The 20,301-nt window shown below is 36.0% G+C and overlaps 1 protein-coding gene across 2 annotated transcripts in view; it reads right to left on the bottom strand.

Moving 5' to 3' along the window:
• LOC108233105 (vitamin D3 receptor A) overlaps positions 1 to 20,301 on the bottom strand; it is a 66,658-nt gene that overhangs the window by 20,573 nt on the left and 25,784 nt on the right. Inside the window, exons 1-3 of one of the 2 annotated variants that reach the window (XM_037976832.1) lie at positions 10,937 to 11,148; positions 6,294 to 6,441; positions 5,350 to 5,480 (exon numbers count right to left, since the gene is read on the bottom strand). In XM_037976832.1, coding sequence (XP_037832760.1) covers positions 5,350 to 5,480; positions 6,294 to 6,439 — 277 coding nt within the window. In that variant the 5' untranslated portion in view covers positions 6,440 to 6,441; positions 10,937 to 11,148. Of the gene's footprint in view, positions 1 to 5,349; positions 5,481 to 6,293; positions 6,442 to 10,936; positions 11,149 to 20,301 lie in introns of those variants that run through there. The other variant, XM_017411319.3, reaches the window with a different exon arrangement.

Below are 20,301 nucleotides of genomic sequence, written 5' to 3'. Positions count from 1 at the left end.
ACTCAGGTTTGGTTTGATATATGTCAAGAAGCATTTGGTGTGTAGGTAATACTTTCTCACTAATGCTCCAGGCTTGTGATTTCAAGCGGGTAAATTCAGGTCAGTCAGGCATCACTGCACCTACACATACTGAGTGACGCAAAATAGCTTACCGAAAGATCACAACGGGAGGCCGGCATGATGGCAGGAAGGATGTTAGCACATTGTACAGTGTGTGCTCAGCAAAATCAAAAACACACTTAATCAATGTGTGTTATTCTCCAACTACCAATTTTCCTGTTTTTCTTGTCAATAAAGACATCAATATTCCTTGTTCAGTAACAATAAAGTATGTTTGTTGAGTAACTCCTTAAAGAAATGTGTGAAAATGCACAGGGTACAAAAATGTGGGGCTTTTTTAGTAAAATAAACTTTTTTTGTTACTGTTGTTTTGCAAACTAACATGAATGGAGATGAGATGTTCTGTATTAAAGAGTAAGCCTTTGTATCTGGTTGTACAAAGTACATAATTAGACGTTTTTGGTTCAAGAATCTACAACTTGAACATCTGGCAACTATAGTACTATGATGTAAAGGTTGTCAAGGAGACAGAATAAAAATAAAAAAAAAGACTCAGACAGAGGATGAAAAGTAAAGAAACCACTTGAAGGATGTGGATTTAAGAAGCCAAAAGACAGAAATTCTGTCATATGAGAGCTAAAACATGTAAAAAACAAAACAACTCTACTGTGATTCTAATCCTGTTACAAATAAACCCCTGCTTCAGGCACACACATTTACACAAATATTGCGAGCATGAAAAGAGACACACACACACACACACACCCACACGCTAACGGGGAGGTCCTTTCCTGGCATCTCCCTAACCTATGTCAAATAAGGACAGGGTATTTACAAACTCAGCTGGCACAGATCACAGAGAGCAGAAAGCACACACACATACACACACGCACACACAGAGTGCTTATCTTAAATGTGAGTAAGCTGAATAAAACTGTAAATATAAAAAAAATATGACAAAAAATAGACTAATACCTACAAAGGCAGATGACATCTGTGTGACACTGAAATATGTGCATAAAATATATATATATAAAAAAGTACTTGAGGGAAAAATACCATTCTGAATCTGAATTTATTCTTTAAAAAAAAGGCAAGAATCCACCTGTTTTTCTTTTCTTCTTTATTTTGTGAATTCAGACATTACAGTTAGCTTGAATAGAACAGATTCCAATGACTTAATGAGTTTCAAGTCTTTCCTCTTAAGGTTTCCATGTAGAAACAGAATAAACGGCAAAAACACACAAGCACTGAAGAGAAAGTAACCCAGCTGCTTTGCTGAATAGTGTTTAGAGTTGGCTTCCTTCTATTTAACAACTGTTGCAAACAAAGAGACCATTTCAGGATGATAAAAGTCTTTCTCCCTCCTTTCACTTGCTCACTAGTCTCCAATCATTCTTCTGTGAAGCACAAGCACTCCAGTGTAAACCGGCTATCTGTGGCAAACATGGAAGGAATCATCAGAGTGAACATTTTGCTGCATCATCTTTGATTAACACGAACAAAGTCTGTTCGGTGTGTTACTAAAATAAGTGTGAGACAATAGTGAGTCTCTTTGGCCTTGTTCAGACTTGGTACGAACATGTGTTCTGGTTGATCTGGTCAGAAGTTTACAGCTTTAAGTACAAGCATTCACAGCTGGCAGTAAATTCTGTCATGGGTGACTGCATCTCAGTTTCCCTCTCTACATGTAAATATGTAGCCTTTGTCACACAGTCAGCTGGCAGCTGAACAACAGAGAGACCATCTACCAGTGTTTCTGTAAAATCACTAATGCAATCAATCCCCTGAATTATAGTCTCTACAGATTCAGCTCTTTGCATTCATTGAAATAAAAAATGATTGCAGAATTATGCAAAACATAGTTATAAAGCTTAACAAATGTGATTCAAAAGCATAAAATTATAAGTAATTTATAGAGCTCAGAGTCAGCTCAATTATGGTAATAAAAAACTGAAGCTTTTAACCTTTAAAACTGACAACTTGGCCTGTCATGAGCTGTTGTCAACACAGTTTCACTGCGTTTACAGGCGCTGTGGGTGAGTAGGTGGACGCAGAGGATTACAACGAAGTGAAGATTCACTCCAATCTGCTGACTTCCTCAGGCAGATAATTTTTTTTTTTTTTAATTTGGCATTTCATAATGTGCTCTTTATAAATCTATTGAATTATAATTGGAATTAATTGACTGTAATTAGATCTGAATCTGGATCTGAATTATGTTTGGACTGTTTTTACTTTGTATGGTGCCCTGAGATGACTCAGATGACTTGTGAATTGGCACTCTATGCTATAAATGAACTATATTGAATTGGACATGTGACATACTGTTGTAAAGGTCAGATATGATTGATGCAAAAGCTGTTTAGAACATGCTGACCACACCGGGTTTAATCTGATACAAAATCAATTAAAACTAAAAAGAAAATGTACCCAAAAGGTTCCACTCTTTTACTGACCAAAATTATTTTCTTCTTCTTGCTTATACTTCTGTTGTCATCTTGTACTGGTTATGGTTATACTGATGTTGGGAACTTATCCTGTTGTTAAAATGCATTGCTTTACAATGACCTCTAAAATAAAGCCCACTTCCTCAGTAAGTCAGATGCACCAGAGAGACTAATAAATATTGACTATGGAGATAATTTGTTAGATGCAGAATAAAGACACCCTTCAATGTTATTCTATCTAAATCAGTTGTGACAAGGTGTCACTTTGAGTTAGGGAGGCGTGATGTAACATTTTGCCCTTATGGTGCATTGTTCTCGTGTTACACCCACGCCTGGTCCTCCACATGCATAACCAACATGATTAGGACAAGAATGTGACAAAAATGCTTTTAAAACATTTCAGACAATGCCATTTCTGTGATGATTAACTGCACTAATGATAACAACCATCTGTTAGTATAGTATAAAAGCAGAAAAAAACACTAATTATGTCAAGCCACATTTTGACACAAGACCAGTTGGCCATATGGTACCAGAAGCCTTCTGCATATGGACTCTAAACTCCATTACCTGTTCCCTTGCTGTAAATAAGATCAGTTTTCACTAAGCCATTGATTCTACTCCCTCCTGTTCCTTTTGAATGCTTTTAAGTATTAGATTAAAAAGTAGTTTACTGCTGGCACCAGCCAAATTGTGACTAAACCGTTAATAATAATACCCAAAGTAGTATTGTAAGGTTTATTTTGAAATACACAAAAGCTGCATTTGTTCAGATTGTGGATGTTCAGTTCCGTTTGGCCTTCAATGCTCCAACTGTATTTAAAAATGCCCAAAATTATATATAAAATTAAGATACATTTTCTATCTGAACTGGTGGTTGCTGTCTTCCTACTTCCTACACTAAAAGAGCAAAAACATGAAGTCAACTGTATTTCACACAGAAACAGCTGTGTTTTACAAAGTAAACACTAATATAGAAGCAGCATCAGAGCAGCTGTTTCAAGAAACCTCAGTTGAATTAATTAATATTTCATCAGAGGAATGTCAAGCTGAGGCAAATATGTGACATCTTGCCTTTATTATCACTAGAAGTACAAGCCTACACAAGTGTGGCACCGCGCAACTCTACAATGTTACTGTTGTCAATGATCGCCAAAGCTCAAACATTCATAAAACTGACTGTACATTAACTTCACATGATCATAACGTCATTATAATCAGCTTCTGTAATTTGTTCTTTCTGTAACTAGAATAAGGTTCAAAAGTCTCATGGCCATAGTGAGGAAACTTGCATTTAAGTTTCAAGGAACCCACCAGGTGCTTTAAACCTCATATCCAATATTTTCTTTATTCCAGCATTATGAAGAATCTCCTCTCCCCGGCCATCCTACTGAGGAAACTCGTCTCAGCTACTTGCATTCAGACTTGAGCTGTTTCTCATGACCAAAGGGGAGGGCTAGAACAGAGATGGACCAATAAATAGGTTTGAGGTTTGCCTTTCGGTTTAGCTCCTTCTTTACGTTGAGAAACCATAACATTACCCTCATTACAGCAGACAAAACCCAAAATCCTTGAGCTCCTCCTCTTGAGGTAAAGACATACCACTAAATCTTTACTGATATTCTTAGGTCTATCAAGAAATAAATTTGATCCATTGAAGATGTGTCTTAATTTCCCGAAACCTGCCAGAACCTGATACAACATATTCAATTTCGACATAGAGCTTTGGAGTGACATTTGATATTCTATGACCACAAGTCTAAGTATGGAATGGCAATATAAAAAGTCTTATGTACAGTGAGATTCTTTTCTGCTTTACTGGAAAGGCCATGTACAGCCATAATTATAACAAGATAAAAATCGCTCAGTTTTTTAAACTGGGTTGTGTGGAGGAAATATCAGTATTCAGTAGCTTACCTGCAATAGACAGTGTTTAGACTAATCATTAAGTGGAAAAGGAGAAAAAAAACTTCATGAGGAGGTCAAGCTAAATGCCACTCAGAGCAGGATTACCTTAACCGTAAGTTTTCCCATTTTAAAAGTTTTAAGACTGGCTTGTTTTAGACTACAAAAATGTGTTCTTAAATGAGTCATTCTCTGAGTAAACGTCACTCCCTTGTGAAGAAATTCTTACTAATTCCCCAAATGGGATCACATTGACCACAGTCAACTGCAAGTGAGATACTGACTACTTAATACTACTTCAAACAATGCCACTTCCAAAAAATTTTAAACTATCCTTTTAAATAGTGGCTGCACGTTGATTTACCTAATCAAGCTTCACAACATAAAAAGGTGGGGTTTACTAACCTATTTTAGCTTTTACTGATCAAAAAGACCGAGTTCTCAACAACACTGTGACCCGCTCAGAGTCAAAATAGACAGAAGTGAGGTAAGTTTTCTCTTTTATCTCAGTTCTAGAGAAGCATATAAAAAGATGAGAAATAAGATTAGTGAGCTTCAGCCCTTTTGTTGTCCTTCAGCTGAGAGGCACCTGATTCAGCTACTTACAGCTGGAAAATGCAGAGAAAACCCTGAACAAGCTTTTGATGAGTCCATCAGGTCACCGTTATCTGTACATTCAAGTAAACCCCAACTACCGTTGTATAAAATAAATTAAATTGATTCAGTAACAGATTTGCTTTAACTGATTTCTGACCCATTATGAATTTTACACAGAGTGCATCTTCATCAGAAATGTGCCTGTTGTGAAAGACTCTAATTTACAACAACTGCTAAAATAATTGGACTAAACCGTGTAAAAATAGATGAGGAGAGCTCACAGACACGCAAAAAGACTTGCTGAAGAGACATTAGGGATTAAAAAAAGTTTGCTCACACTCTTTCATCATGCCAATGTCAATGCAGCGTTTAAGACGACAGGCTTGGCAGTGGCGCCGGTTGTCCTTCGTGATGGTGCAGCTCCCATTGAACGGACAGGTGAAGGAGGCTTTACGCTTCATGCTGCGCCTGCAGGAGTGCAAAAGGAACCAGTTACAAATTCAAAAGAATCTACTTTTAGGGTAGATAAAATATGAAGGATATGATGTTTTTAAAGCTTATTTAGGCAGTTTGAAGCATACGGATTAGCAAAAAAAAACCTAAATGCAAATTTGACTGATCTATGCAAATTGGTCCACATGAAATGTAACTGCAGTAAAATTACTAGTATAGTTCATATCATTATTTATTAATGTTAAGATAAATAAATAAACCGTGCTGCCGAGGCAGAACTCACTTGTGATTAATTTGCATTTTTCAAATCATTGTTTAAGGAAAAAGATGTCCTTGTTTTCCTGAAACGTCCTGAATCTGTCATAAATATTTTAAAAAGTATGTTTTGCATGTGACTAAATAAGACAGGAACTATAAAAATGAAATAAAAAAAACAGGATTACTGACAACTACTGTATGAATAATGAATGTTGTTTTAAAAGCAGTGCAGGCATGTTTGTGTGGCATGATGGGAAAAACAATATACCTCAGCATTAAATTACACTAACATTAAAATCAGCATCTTTCAGACAAGTATGACTAAGCAACAAAATAAATTTTGTTGATTATATTCAACAAAATATTTCACTTCATTATAGAAATAATTTCTTCATTATAGAAATAATTTAAGAACCAAAACTTTACTTGGACTCCAACTTTTACGAAAAACATTAATTTCCAAATTCACAAAAACACTGGTAAAGCTTAGCAGCATAGCAAATACTATGAATTCCATCTCTTCCACATGATTAGGCTGCTAAAACAGACATTGGAAACTGCCACACACACCTGAAGAAGCCCTTGCAGCCTTCACAGGTCATGGCGTTGAAGTGAAAGCCGGTGGCCTTGTCCCCACACACTCCGCAGATCCGTGGGACATTGCGGTCGAACTCATCTGGTCCAACCACTGACGTTGTCACCGTCATGGGCTCCATCACTGATGGGGAAAAGACAGACACAGATTTGACACTACTGACCTGCCTCTTGTTCTGGAGTCAAACAAATCAACCACAAAGAATATGAAAGTGATATGAATAAATATTCACTGTGAGCTTGCATGTATGAAATAAAGCTTAAAAATCAGCTTGTTTTCTGGTCCCCTGTGCTGTGTGGTGGTGCTCAGCGTGTCCTTGGCACAAAGCTTTGCATTTTTCTCCTCTTATACAAACAGGTGTCAGGCTATTAGCATATTTAGCAAAAGGCATTGACAGCCACACTCTGCAGCTCACAGCCATTGGCTGAATGAGTCGGGGAAAAGGTGTGCACACACACAAATGCCCAATCTAAGAAACTGTGAAATTACAGTGTTATGGGCAGAAATTTTTAACGATAGACAAGGGGTCATTTGCCAAATGCTGTGAAAATGGCCAACGCTTTTAAGACTGCCAGTTCTCTATGGTGATATTTTTTTTCCAAGCATGCACCATCTGGCCATACCCTATGAAATAAACAGCAGTAGAGTAACACAAGCTGACTGGCAACTGTGAGCAAACTAATGCATATCAATCCTATTCCAAACACACCTATGTCTGATGTCTGATGAGAATTAAGAATTAAAATCATCATCGTCATGAATAAATAAAGAAGATATGATTAAAATAACAAAAACTCTAGACACAAACAAAAATGTGCATGTTAGGTTATTTCAGTTGCCTAAGAATAAGATCAAATGAATTTAAGTTGGTTTATATTTACAACCCAACTACAGAAAAAGTTGGGATGTGTCAAATCTCAAAAGTGGAGTGAAACAGCATCTTGTATTATTTAAATGTTATAAAGATATTACAATTTCTAACAAGGTAGAAATTAAAACAGATGGACACAACATGAAGTTGACACAAAATTGTACAATGTGAAGTGATTCATCCCACACAATGCTAACTGCATAAATCCGTTTCAAGAATTCTGACATCAGATATACTGTATTTCACTGTTTTTTAAATAATGAACAAAACTGAAGATAGTCTTATACAATGATTGAAAGGTACAAATCATTAATCTATCAAAAACTTAGATTTGTTGCTTTATCTGTCTTTTCTTTCATTTCATTTTTCTGGGATAATATTTTAACTGGAAGATCTGAACTTTGTGCCATATAACATGTCACAGAGGGAGAAGTCACATCCTCACATGACCTCTCACATGCCAACCAAGTGAGGACAAAGAAAGAAGGAGTGGTGCATAAAACAGATTCTGGCAAAGCAGAAGTCACATGGCTTCAAAACATATCTTGAGGGTAGCTGACATGCTTGGAAGCAGGATCCAGAGCCATGTCAAACGAGGACAACGAGGGAGGAACAGCCATTGTTAATGAGTGCTTGGAAGAGAAAGCAAGCAAAAGCGGGGAAGGTGAAACAACAAATGAAAGATGAGACAAACAGGTTAAATTAGGCCTGACTGCATCCTGGTTAGTTTGAGGCTTCAACACTAGATTCAAGGAAAACATCAAGCTGATACGTGTGAGCCAGGAGCGCCTGATTGAGAAGCATCATTACTTAGAGAACTCCGTCATTAATGAACGGTGGAATATTACTTTAATGCATGTTGACCATCTCTGCCTAGTTCGTGCACACCTGATTCTGAATAATGGTGATTTTTAAGCTCTGGTGTGTCGAGTGTTTGGGTGAGTGATGAGTGATTTAATAGAACAGATGTGCCCACAAAAAAAAAAGAAAAAAAGTACTCGATTAGTCACCTTGTGACAATAACAACCTTGTTTACTGCAGCTTCAGGTGAATAATGAAATAAATGCAGATGGTGAAATGAGGAAAGATGGACCCAAACATCTGAACAAATCCGTTGAAAAACATCACAAAAACAGCCTGAAGTTTTCATTATTTGTGCTGATTACCAACAAGGCTCTCAGGCTCCAGGGTTGTCATTAACAATAGCTTTAATTCTTCTTTAATCACTACTTCACCAGTTTTCTTTCTCACTTGGTTCTCATTTATAACACTGCCTAATAAAAAGGCAGGTTTATTTATTTATAGCCAACATAAATAATGAGTGAAGAAAAGAAAATGGACTTTAGCTGTTAAGATATTCTGTTTCTCCAAAAACTTTTTTTTAAATGCATTCCTTTTTTTCCTGCCTTGTAGCATCATCACTTTAACTTTTTAGTTAAAAGACAACAGCTGAGGTTTTTAAAACTTTCACAGGAACTGTGGTTACTCTGAATGTGAATGATTATCAGAGTAATATTAGTTTTGTTGCTTTGGTAGCATTACAAAACAGCTAAACTGATTTAGTCACACTAAAACCAGAGAATGCTTTTTTCATGCCATTATTTTATTAAATTGTTGTATTTATTTGGATGCTAACCAGTACTGAGGTAATGTGACATTTCCTCTATGGTAACAAAACAAAATGAGTTGCGAAAGGCAAGTCAGACAATGTTGTTGAACAGATCAAACCTCAGCTGTGGAAAATGGAGTCTTTGTAGATTTATTTCAGTGAGATCTAGAGTTCATGCATGTGTGTGAGAGATTTAATAGGAAAGCTGCAAAATGGTTTCAATGTGGAGTACAAAATACACTGCAAGCACAAACACTTAATTGTAACTTCTACATACTTGAAAGCACAAAAACATGCACATATTTTTAATGTGCAACTGTTATCTTGAGAAATATAAGGTACATGTTACAGTCAAGTCCTTACATCCTGAAGTACTGTATAGTAATTGTTTCTACAGGTAGGACAGAATGAATAAAAATGAGAAATCCAACCAAATCAGCAACTACTTGCAAAAAAACCCAATATAAGATCAGCCATTTTGTCATCAAATGTGCTGACAATTTATTTATTTTTATTTATTTTTTTGGGGGGGGGGGTTTGATGCATAATATATAAAATCTTTGTTTCAAACAACCCCAAAGCATTGTCTTCTCTTCTTTTCTTCTCGCCATTATACAGAATTTGTTTCGATTAACCAGCAGTTTGAGGATGAAATCTTAACTAGCATTTGCTTTGCAGCCCACCATCACTTGATTTGCTTGTTTAGACTTTTTAATCTGTTTACTGAATTGACTGAATCATCGAGTACTGACTGATAAAACGATGAGCGTTTATATAGAACTATATATTAACCAATTGCTACTTTGAGGAGCACTGATGTCGTTCATAAGTTTTCCAGAGTTGCTAAACTCTGTCATTTAATTAATATATTAAATGAGGGGGCTTTTTTGGTTGCTTGTTTTATTTGGGGGATTCTTGAGACATGTTGAAAAGCGTAATCATACATAAAATGAGGGTGGAACCAGACAGATATCTTGTTCCCAGTAGTGAGTAGCAACATTTGAATCCACTAAATGTTATTAATAGATACAGATGCGGAAATTCAGGGAACATAATGTAACGAGTTGCACAATAACAGGCCAGATCCCAAGATGTCTAGCTATAAAATGAGAAAGCAACCAAACGTAACAGAAAAGCATAAATAAGTCACTGTGTGGTTCCTGACTCTGTATCTTACTTTGTTTATAACCATGTGCTCAAAAATAATGACAAATTTCAAAAGTTTCTTCTGTCTGCCCTGTGGTACGGTTGCTGGTGTCAGATGACTCGGGCCACCCTAAAGAGGAACCCCATTAAGACAGCATGACAACAGGTATAAGTGTGATCATTTGGAGTCAAAAATCATTATATATCTAACTTAAAGACGACAATGATTTAGACTACATCTAAAAATCTAAAATCTAAGAAACAACTTAAAAAAAACTAATGCCATATTTGAATATCTATCTTCATCTACTACTCACTGATCAGAGCACCAGCAAAGTTTTCTCAATTAAATGACAAAAACAATAAACATTTACTTATTTTATAGCTACAAACAATAAAACTGACTATGGAAGAGTGTTAATGTTAAAGATGCAAGAATCATAAAATAATGAAACATTTTGAGGAGTGTTTTAAGCAAATTAATTTGATTAATAATCAGAATAATATATAGGTCCTTTACAGTTTTCTAAACTCATAAAAAATGCACTTTTGTCACAGTTGGGGATTTGAGGCTTCTAATCAGGCAAAATAAGACACTGACACTATTTATGACATCTCCTATGCTTTAGGAATCATGTTTTATCATTTTTACCTGCGTTAACACACATTGCACAGCCAAACCAGTCGATCACAAAAATGAATAATTTACTAGTTATAAAAAGAATCACTACTTTCAGTCGAGTCCACACATGCTTTAAAAGTAACTCTGACATAAAACATTTCTCCCCAAAGAAAACTTCAGCTTTATCTAACTGACTTTCATAGAATGAGATGTTAACAAAAAATCTGGTTTATTATATATTGCCTGGAACATTCTCACGACTCTGATTACTCACTGTACAACGTGTACTTGGACATACAGACTGAAAACAAACAAACAGAAAAAAGCCTAAATGATACATTATGAGTGTTGAGAAATAGAGAAAACTAACCTCAAGAAAGAGGATGTGAAACTTGACAACTCCTGTGATCTTCTTGTTCTCTCTCTGATGGTAACAACAGTCTTAGCATACTTGGAGCTTTAACTTCTTAAAAAAAATTAAAATTCTCATTTCCTTTTTTCGTCTTAACTACGTTTCTCTCCTTTACCACTCCAATTTCATGACCTCTCCAGCTGTGGTTCTACACACATTCTAAACACATCAGTTATGGTTGTCTATAAAAGTTACTGTCAGTTAACAGTGTCATATAAGGTCAACATTCAAAAACAGACCAGTTCTACCAGTTTATTCTCAAGATGATGTCATTACTTCTTGCAGTGCAACCGAGTGCCAACTAGCCATGTCAAAATACCTGAAAATCCCAGATCAAATTACTCAAGAACATACAACACTATGCTCTATATCAAGGAGAAAAAATATTTCCACACAGTATTTTTAACAAATAAATCAATACAATACTATGCAAGTGCCTGTAGCCACCTGATACTTCTTTATATTTTACTTCAATTCACAAGACTGTTTTACCAATAACCCAAATTTTTTTTTATGTTTTGCTGTATTCAGCATTTCAGGTCACTTTACAAGAGGAAAAAAAAGAGGAATTTTGCTGTGTGAAATTGGCTTCACTGTTCTAATAAATTAAACAATAAAAATATGGCACTCATGAAACACTGTGTACTCTCTCGTGCAACAAGATCATCACAACCCAAATCTGAGGGGACACCAGATGAGATCTCAATTTTTAATCTTGTTTAACTCATCTAATTAAGAAACAGTATGTGGTGTCCATTGACAAGAGTTTGGAGTTCATAAATCCAACACAGGTTAGACAAAAGACATGGTAAGTAGACTTTAAGTAAAATCAACTTGAATCAATTTTTAGTAAAATGAGGATCAGAGTCCATACAACAAAAACAATAAAACCGAGTGTTTCCTGAACAAATGCAAACAAACCCTAACAGCTGCCAGACTCTGGCTCCATTAATGACACTGACCCCTGAATTCCCAATGGAGGTGGCAAGAAAAAAAGGTTCTTTTTCTCCATAAGGGAACAATAAAGCATCACCAAATTCTTTTAAAAAAGGACCCCTTCTGATTAAATCTCCGTTTACTCAAATGCAAAAAGCTGACGTGTATCTGTCCCACGCTGACGATAAAGAGTCTGGAAGTGTGTGAAAAGATGGGTGGACAAAAAGGTAGAGGTGGAACATAAATATACATTGCTACTATGTCCTTATTTAGGTGAGAAAATGTACTTGAACCACAACCATTTCTATACATGTCTGTAAAAAAGGGAAAAAGAAATAAAGTATAATGGTAATTAACTAGAGAAGCTGAAAACATCCTCATTTTGTGTTGCTTTTGTCTAAATTCATTTTGCTCTGTCAGAAAACTGTTCTTCAGATTGTAAAGCCCTGTCTGTCAAAGTTGTAAGCATTAAACAGAGTGAGGGGAAAAAAACGATAGCATGGGAGGACATCTGAGCAAAAGAAGTCTCAAACAAAAAAAACCTATCTGTGATAATACAGGGAATGTGGTCTACTTTTACCACCAGTTTCCTCAAAATAGGCCTAAAGAACAGTCATCTCCCACAGCTCCAAGTCCACAACAGCACAATAAAGTAGCAGCCTATGAAGCTCGAAGGGCTCTCAGCAAATGTCAGAGCCTGAAATGTGTTAGTAGATTAAAAAGAGAGAAAGGAGAGCTGTTTATTTATGTGATGTGGGTGAGACCTCAAGAGTTGAAAACTGAGAACTGGTGGATAACCACAAACAAAACACAAATGGAAGATATTTTGAGTAAATTAATTTCCTGCCTTCCACTGAGGTTTAATGCAACAATCTATTGCGTTTCTACATACTTCCATGACAGATGGGTCTTTCTCGTGTTAAGAAAAACAATAATAAATCAAAAATAGAGCAGAATGCGGTAAATTGGTCAGACCTTTTGAAGTACTTTCTAAAAATAAGTTCTGTTCATCTCCTTTTTATAATTTAACAATGTTCCTGATGACTTATGCAGACACATTTTAGCCCAACTCTTTCTATGATTACTTGTTAGAGATGGAACAACATATTATACCCATGCAAAACCAATTAATATCCCAGTTAAATTAAGCATTTATAATCAATTTATAAAAATGTATTTGTTAAAGCAAGAACTATCTTCAAACACTTTTTTAGAATTCAAAACATCCATCTATCCATCTTTTTGTGACAGTAACCTAATTTCCGACTGCCTCCTTCATTCCTCTGGATGTTCTACCATGGAGAACTCTACCTGAATAAACAAACATCCGACAAGAAAAGGATACTTCCAAGAGCGTATGATGCAGGAATAACATTTGCAACAAAAGCTAAAAGTTGTTGTAAAAGAAAACGGAAATGTGGTACTTTCAAAAGCTAGAATCAGAACCTTGCAAAATGAATGCTCAGTCACGATGATATTGACCACATAACATACGTTTCAGAAAAGCAAGACTAGCCTTTATAACCAATTTGACCCACAAATCCTAACTAACAGGGGCTCATTAAAGAATAAAGCACACTCTACTCACCTTTTGCTTTGTAGTCAGCTAAGGGTGCCAGATTTCCCAAGTTTACAACCCATCTATAACGACTGAACGTCTTTGAGCAGCCTCTAGTTTGAATCAGGCTGCATGTCCTCCCCCTCTTTCTGCCCACCTTCCTGTCACCCTACTTTGAAAAAAAACACCAGAGCCCAAACTAAAGCAAAAGATGTTAAACAAAGTAGACCTAGTTTATTATTACCACACATAGGATTTATTGCATATCCATGTACAAGTTTTGTGCATATATTCTTCTTTCATCAGACAGTTAAAATAAGGACAAGGTTAGAAAATCGGAAAACTACAGTACCATTGAAAAAAAATAACATTCTACAAAACATTTCTCACCATGATGATAAACTCTCTTAAGATATAACTTTACTGCACTTTGCAACCAAAACAACATGAATCAAGTTCTGTTTAACCCTGGGGGTTATCTTTAAAAGTGTGAGTCCTGTGGCGGTTTATTCCTGTGAGCTCTATTAATCCTGAACATCAGAGGTATATTTAGATATGTCACAGCAGTGGCTCCACGTAAATATGAACAACCTATTCTGGGTCCACGTCTCAGTGTGCCTGACAGCAGAACAGAGTTGTGATATTTTTGTGTTCCATTACAATAATTACGATCAAATTAACTAAATTATTACAAAACGTGCAAAAATGCAACACAAAAAAATGTGGTTTTAATAGGCAATACAATTTCATTGCCTGTTTTTTCAGTTCAATCACTGCAATTCAATATAGGCAGCACATCAAGCTTAAAACTGGTTTAAATACAGTATCAAAAAAATACAAAATGGTCTCAAGACATCAAACTTTTACTTATTCAAATGCTTTTGCACTGGAAAAAAATGGGCCTGCGGCTACAAAAAGAAATTGGGTTGTTTTATGCAGGCATGTGTATTTGTGTCTGCCAGGCCTGTTTAAAGTATGTTAATGGAGAGTCCTGGTTGGCTGCAGATGCGTGCTACAAAGAGTGATTGATATGATTGGTCAGTATGTGTCACACCCCCTGACACATGCCCTGAGACACAAATAAACAGACTCCGAATTAGGTGGCTCCGGCAACATCAAAAACCTTGGATTTTTTAAAAATCTGCCTGCATTAACTAAAACAAGCAACCACATTTAAATAAACCCAAACATTTTAAATAAGACACAACTTATATATGATTCAGACTAAACTGTATAAAATGCTTTGACATTTTTATTATATATATATATATATATATATATATATATATATATATATATATATATGTGTTTTTGTTGAGTTTGTGCAGATAAATAAAAATGGTATAATCATTCTCAAAGTGCCATAACCGGTAAAATGTAGTAAAATGTAGTAGTATCCAAACAACTAAATCACTTTATCATTTGTTTGTGGTTTTAAGTTTTGTTACATATTTTTCCTATTTTAAACAGGGCTGTTTTTCAAAGAGGTCACAAAAAAAACATGTATTGGTTTTCAACAATGTACAGCATTCTTTTTCTTTTGGTAAAACCAGAACAGCTTTTTACGTTCCTAAACACACCCACTCACCAGCAGGGAAAGTGCTTACGATGCTGCTAATTGTAAATGTTGTGTTCCAGTACGCACAACTCAGTGGGAGGTAGTTTTATACGGGCACTATAATAACAGAGTCTGTAAGAGGCAGAGACAGGATAAATACAGGTGGGCATGTGACTTACCCTAAGGTAAAGTATGCACACAAACATCAGCCCTGTAGATGTGCATTCAGCAGTATTCGGACACGGGAACAGAAACAGACAAATAAAAGGACTCCTTACTCATTACTTGTAAAGCTCGAAGAAAACATGGCGCATTTTTGAAGCTTTCCCTCACAAAACATACTTGATTTGAGCAATCTATTCATTAGAACACTTTATTTCACTCACCTTCTATTTGTTTTTTTTACTTAGAGGCATATATTCACAACTGTCAGTTAAATTTGGGTGAAAATACATATATAAAAACAAATCAAAGAAGATGGTTTTAATTCCTTGATTTTCTATTTTGGTTATTTTCCAGTGTCACTCAAACAAGCTGCATCTAATTCAAAAGTGTTCATGAAATCAAGTTCAATTAAAATTCCATCCATTTAAGAGAATATTTAAATCTGTATAGGCCCAGGTCTTGCCTCCCAGTGTGTTCCCTCTCCTTCCACCAATCCGCAACAGCAGCTTTGAACTTTAGACCCTGTTTTCTAGGCAGAGGATAAAAACGAACAGGCCGTCGGGCCGTTGGCACCGTGACAGAGAGACGAAGAGGGAGGAGCACGAGGCAGAGACAGAGAGGAGCTTGTAAAGAAAGAAATGAAGTAATGAAAAAAAAAAATTAGGGCCAAAACTAAGTAATGAAAGGAAAAAGTGAAAAAGAAGAACAGTGAAAGAGAAAGAAAACAAAGCAGAGAGGAGAGAGGGCTTGTGAAAAATATAGGAAAATAGGAAAAATTGTAAGGACTGCTGAAGTCAAAGTCATGCTAAATTAAAGGGGCAGGACAGAGGTTTGCTGTAAAATCCTTGAGCCAAATTTTTGTTTTATTTTTTAAAACTGTTTCTTTCTCTGTACGCACACACATGATCAATATAATCACTCACTGCCGACCTGAAGTATGTGAATAAGGCCAGAGGGTTACCAGCTGACTGAAGTGTTGAGTCAAACAGAGAGAGAGAAAAAAGAAACATCATGTTCTAGATAAGTGAACTGCACAAAGGCTGAAATCTTGAATAAGCAATAAATCCAAGAAACAAACAAGCCATTTCTGCTCTCAATTTCTAGCCTAAATGCCCTCCATTGATAAATACAAATGATAGTTTCCACGAATTTTCTGACATTCTAGATTTCAGAAACACCTTAAAACACAACTGAATCAAACACTGATTCAGTTATCACAATATTAACAATTGTGAATAAATTAAATTTCTCAATAAAGCTAAAAAATCATTTAAAAATGGGTATAGCCCAAAAGAAAGAATTTAAAAAGTCACTTGAAAAATTGCTGTTTCCTAAGCAAGTTTTTAAAGGAAATCATAAAATGACGTAGTTTGTTTAGCAAAAATTCTGTCCCTAGAGCAATTTTTGCTGGCGATCTGGGTCCTGCATACTTGAAGCATTACAGCTTTCAGCAGACTAGCAGACTTTGCGACAGGAGACAGGTCCCAAACAACAAGTTTATTATAAGGAACATTAGGCACAGAAGTAATTAACATACCAGTACATGACCACATTACTAAAGCTATTTCTCAAATGCCACTTACACACATCCTGTTTACACCAAAACAAAATGTCTTCTCAAAAACAGCCAAACAGACACCTGCAACTAGATCGGAGACAATCTCCCGTGGCGGTCACGTTCTAATTAAGTTCCTGAACTTACTGAGGATTTTATTATCCAATAATTGGCAATCACTATTCATACTCATGCTATTAAAAATGTTTTGAAACTTTACATTTGGTTTGTTTTGTCCCATTTCTACGAATGTACCTTTTTGCTTGCTGTATTAGCTTTAATTCATTCAAACTCACCTCTCATGTCTTGGTTCCACCCAAACGAGACTCTCCACAAAAATTTGAGTGAAATAATTTGTCTGATGCTGCGTACAATTATAAATGTGAAACATAGCCTACATCCAGTTGTTTTTCTTTCGGCTGCTCCTTTTTGAAGAGGTCACCACAACGAGAAAACTCACATGAAAGATTTGGCAACCATTTTACGCCGGATGCCCTTCCTGTCGCAACCTGGGCTCAAACCTGCAGCCTCAGATTTATGAGACCGCAACACTGACCACTGAACTACTGCAGCCACCTTATGTCCTACATCCAGTACTTCCAGGAGAGATTAAAGCATCTATCATAGTGTCAAAAACGACACGACTAAGCTAACGCGATACAAGTTCACGTCTCTTACAAACACAATGAAGTCCTTGTCCGGAGATTGAGTAGGTCAGATTATTTGATAGCAGCGTAGACATTATGTCATTTAAATTGGTCTTTGTTTCCGTGTTACATTTTGCCACTGGCACAATGGCTATCTGAATATGTTCCAAGTAAAACATGAAATGCATTAAAACGGGCCGTAATTGAGACCAGATCCTAGTTAAAGTAAACTTCAGCCTGAAAGCGACAGAAGTGGACAGAAGTGAGCACTGGACAAAAAGAGCAGAGGTGGATTTTGGTTTTCAAGTTTTATTTAGACCTAAAGTTTTTTTTTTAAAGAAGGAGATGATGCAAACAATGCTAAAAAAAAACTGTTATTTACTTCATATTCTTTATTTTTTTTTAGAAAACATATGCAATCCTAACAAAACGAATCCACTAAATTACCTAGAAAAAAAAAAGTATTTAAAAATGTCTCAAGAACAACCTGCACCTAAAACTGTTTTGTTTTTTTTCCCCTCCTGGACATCTGCACATCACACCACCACTGTTTCTTCCTGAGAAATCATTAAGAAAGGGAAAGGGAAAGCTGTAACTTTATTTAGCTATAAAGAAGCTGTCTGAGCATTTCTTCAGAGGTGCTTTCAGGACAAAGTGTTTCTGTGTGGTCTGGGTGTTTGACAACAGATGGATGGTTAGATTTCTACATGGGGCATGCATAGTGCATTATTTGTTTCTTAGTCTCAACTGTACTTTCAATTTGATATTTTTTTTACCTTCCGTTTTTAAAAGTTTACTAAAAAAACGACAATAAATATGACAAAAAGCACTCAGTTGTCAACAGTGGGCCTAACCAGACTTCCTTCTGCTGGTCTGGTGTGTGTGTCTGTGTGTAGAAGGAGGGGCTGGTTTTCTGAAATAAAAGCAGATCTACAATAAAAAAAAAAAACGCTTTGCTGTTATGAATGGTAAAAAGCATATATAATAAAAGCGAATGAGTTGCCAAGTGCACAAATGTAACCTGCCTATATCTTAACAGTGCGTGGGGAAAACACTGGTTCTTCCTGTGGTGTGTGACCTTTCTTGTCAACTGGCCAACCTCAACAATTTGGAGGGTTAACACGAGTTCACTTTCAGTCTCCAGTTTGGTTCCTCCATTGGGTCCATTCACCCTCTCACATGTTTTCCCCTCAATCTTAATCCCCACCTGTAAATAAAACAGTCTTTCAAAGTGATAAATAGACAGTTTAGGTAAAAACTGTGGACACTCTGCAGAGTTTATAGTCTTTTAAATCTTGACTGAAAACATTGAGTCCCATCAGATCTTTTCATTGTGGTGTTTTCTGTTTTAGTTTGTTTTTAGCCTAATTTAATTGTATTTGTTGGGTCTTTTTTATGTGTGATTTTACTGAACTTATTTTATTGATGGTTTTTCCTGTTGGGTTTTAACGTCCATGTGAAGAACTCTGTTGTTTTTAAAATGATGAAAAAGCTCTGTTGGTAACAAGAAATTTATTTTTGTATAAAGTATTTTTTATTTATTTATTTGAACTCAGCAGTTCTCAAAGTGGTTGAGATTAAATCTCCTTTTATCTCTTGGTTGACACCCTAACTCTTGCCAGAAAAGATCAACAACATCTGATATAGAGGAAAGAATGTGACATTTAACCTAATGCAGCTGTATAGCAGTCAGTAGAAAGGCAAACAGCAGACAAAAAAACAATGTCAAAATAGGAGCTAAAGGTGTGAAGGTAAAAATGAACAAAAGACAAAGTAACTTTCAAAGAAAACTGTCATGATGTAAGACATTAAAAACAGTTTGAAACAAGAAGAAAAACAGGAAAAAAAAGTTTAAAAAAAAGTGAATAACTGAAGGAAGAAATTAGGAAGTAACAAAAACAAAAGACTTCCCTAAACTCAACAAGAACCTGAGAAGGAAAATCCTGTAGCTGAGATCTGCTACACTGCATATTAAAATGCAGCGAAAGAAGCAAAAACACTTCGTTGGGTCATTAATTCAATAAAGTCTGACATAAGGTTATAAAGGTTCAAAGAGGCAGCTGTCAAACCCTTTTCACAACACAGTACAGTTTATTTTTCTAAAAGGACTGTCAGAAAAATGCAGTAATGCTTGGATGCATATGATCTTTAAAGGTCTAAAACAGTGCAGTGCTGTATTTGGACAGTTGTACACTTTTTTGTTTAAAAAAATTAAATAATTGCTGTTTTATAATGAGTCATAAAACAGCAAACAGACTGCTTTCGAAAGCTGTCTTCCTCCTAGTATTGTTGCCAATTTTTTGTTAGAATCAAATTTTCATTGACTACAGATGTTTATCTCTTGTCATTTATTTGTTGAGGATTCCCTGGTCATGTAAAATTTCATGTGGGTGAAGTGACCCTAGTATTATGAAATCCATCAAGTTGTGACCAGCACTATCCAGGGAGCCTGCACATCTTGCAACATACATTTAATCATGACCCCATCTGTCTCTTCTCCCACCTGAGTGCAGAGTAAGCCATCAACATGTGGCCATCTGAAAATTACTGCCTTACAGAAGCACAAATCCTCTAATTTTCTCTTTTGGCTTGGACTTTGTAGTGAAGTCCAACCCGGGTCTTTCTTAAGTTGAAATCTTAGTCCACGGCATCTTGTGTGGAGAGGTTGTATATGTAGGAACCAGCCAAAAGTAAGGGATAAGCTCACCCGGTATGCAAGCGTAGTTCATAACCTCCTTCATCCTCCTTAAAGGCAGAAAGTTAAATTCCTCTTTGTATTATTTCCACGTGTTTTGGGAGCAGGCCATTGACTGAGAAGAGGTTCACAGAATTGGTCACATTCTCCTACATCACAATGAGAAACACGGGTAGAATTACACCTTTAATGCAGCAAAGCAAAAAAAT

This window comes from Kryptolebias marmoratus, linkage group LG8 (genome assembly GCF_001649575.2).
Source record: "Kryptolebias marmoratus isolate JLee-2015 linkage group LG8, ASM164957v2, whole genome shotgun sequence".
Taxonomy (NCBI): Eukaryota; Metazoa; Chordata; class Actinopteri; order Cyprinodontiformes; family Rivulidae; genus Kryptolebias; species Kryptolebias marmoratus.
This window is presented reverse-complemented; position numbering and strand designations above follow the sequence as displayed.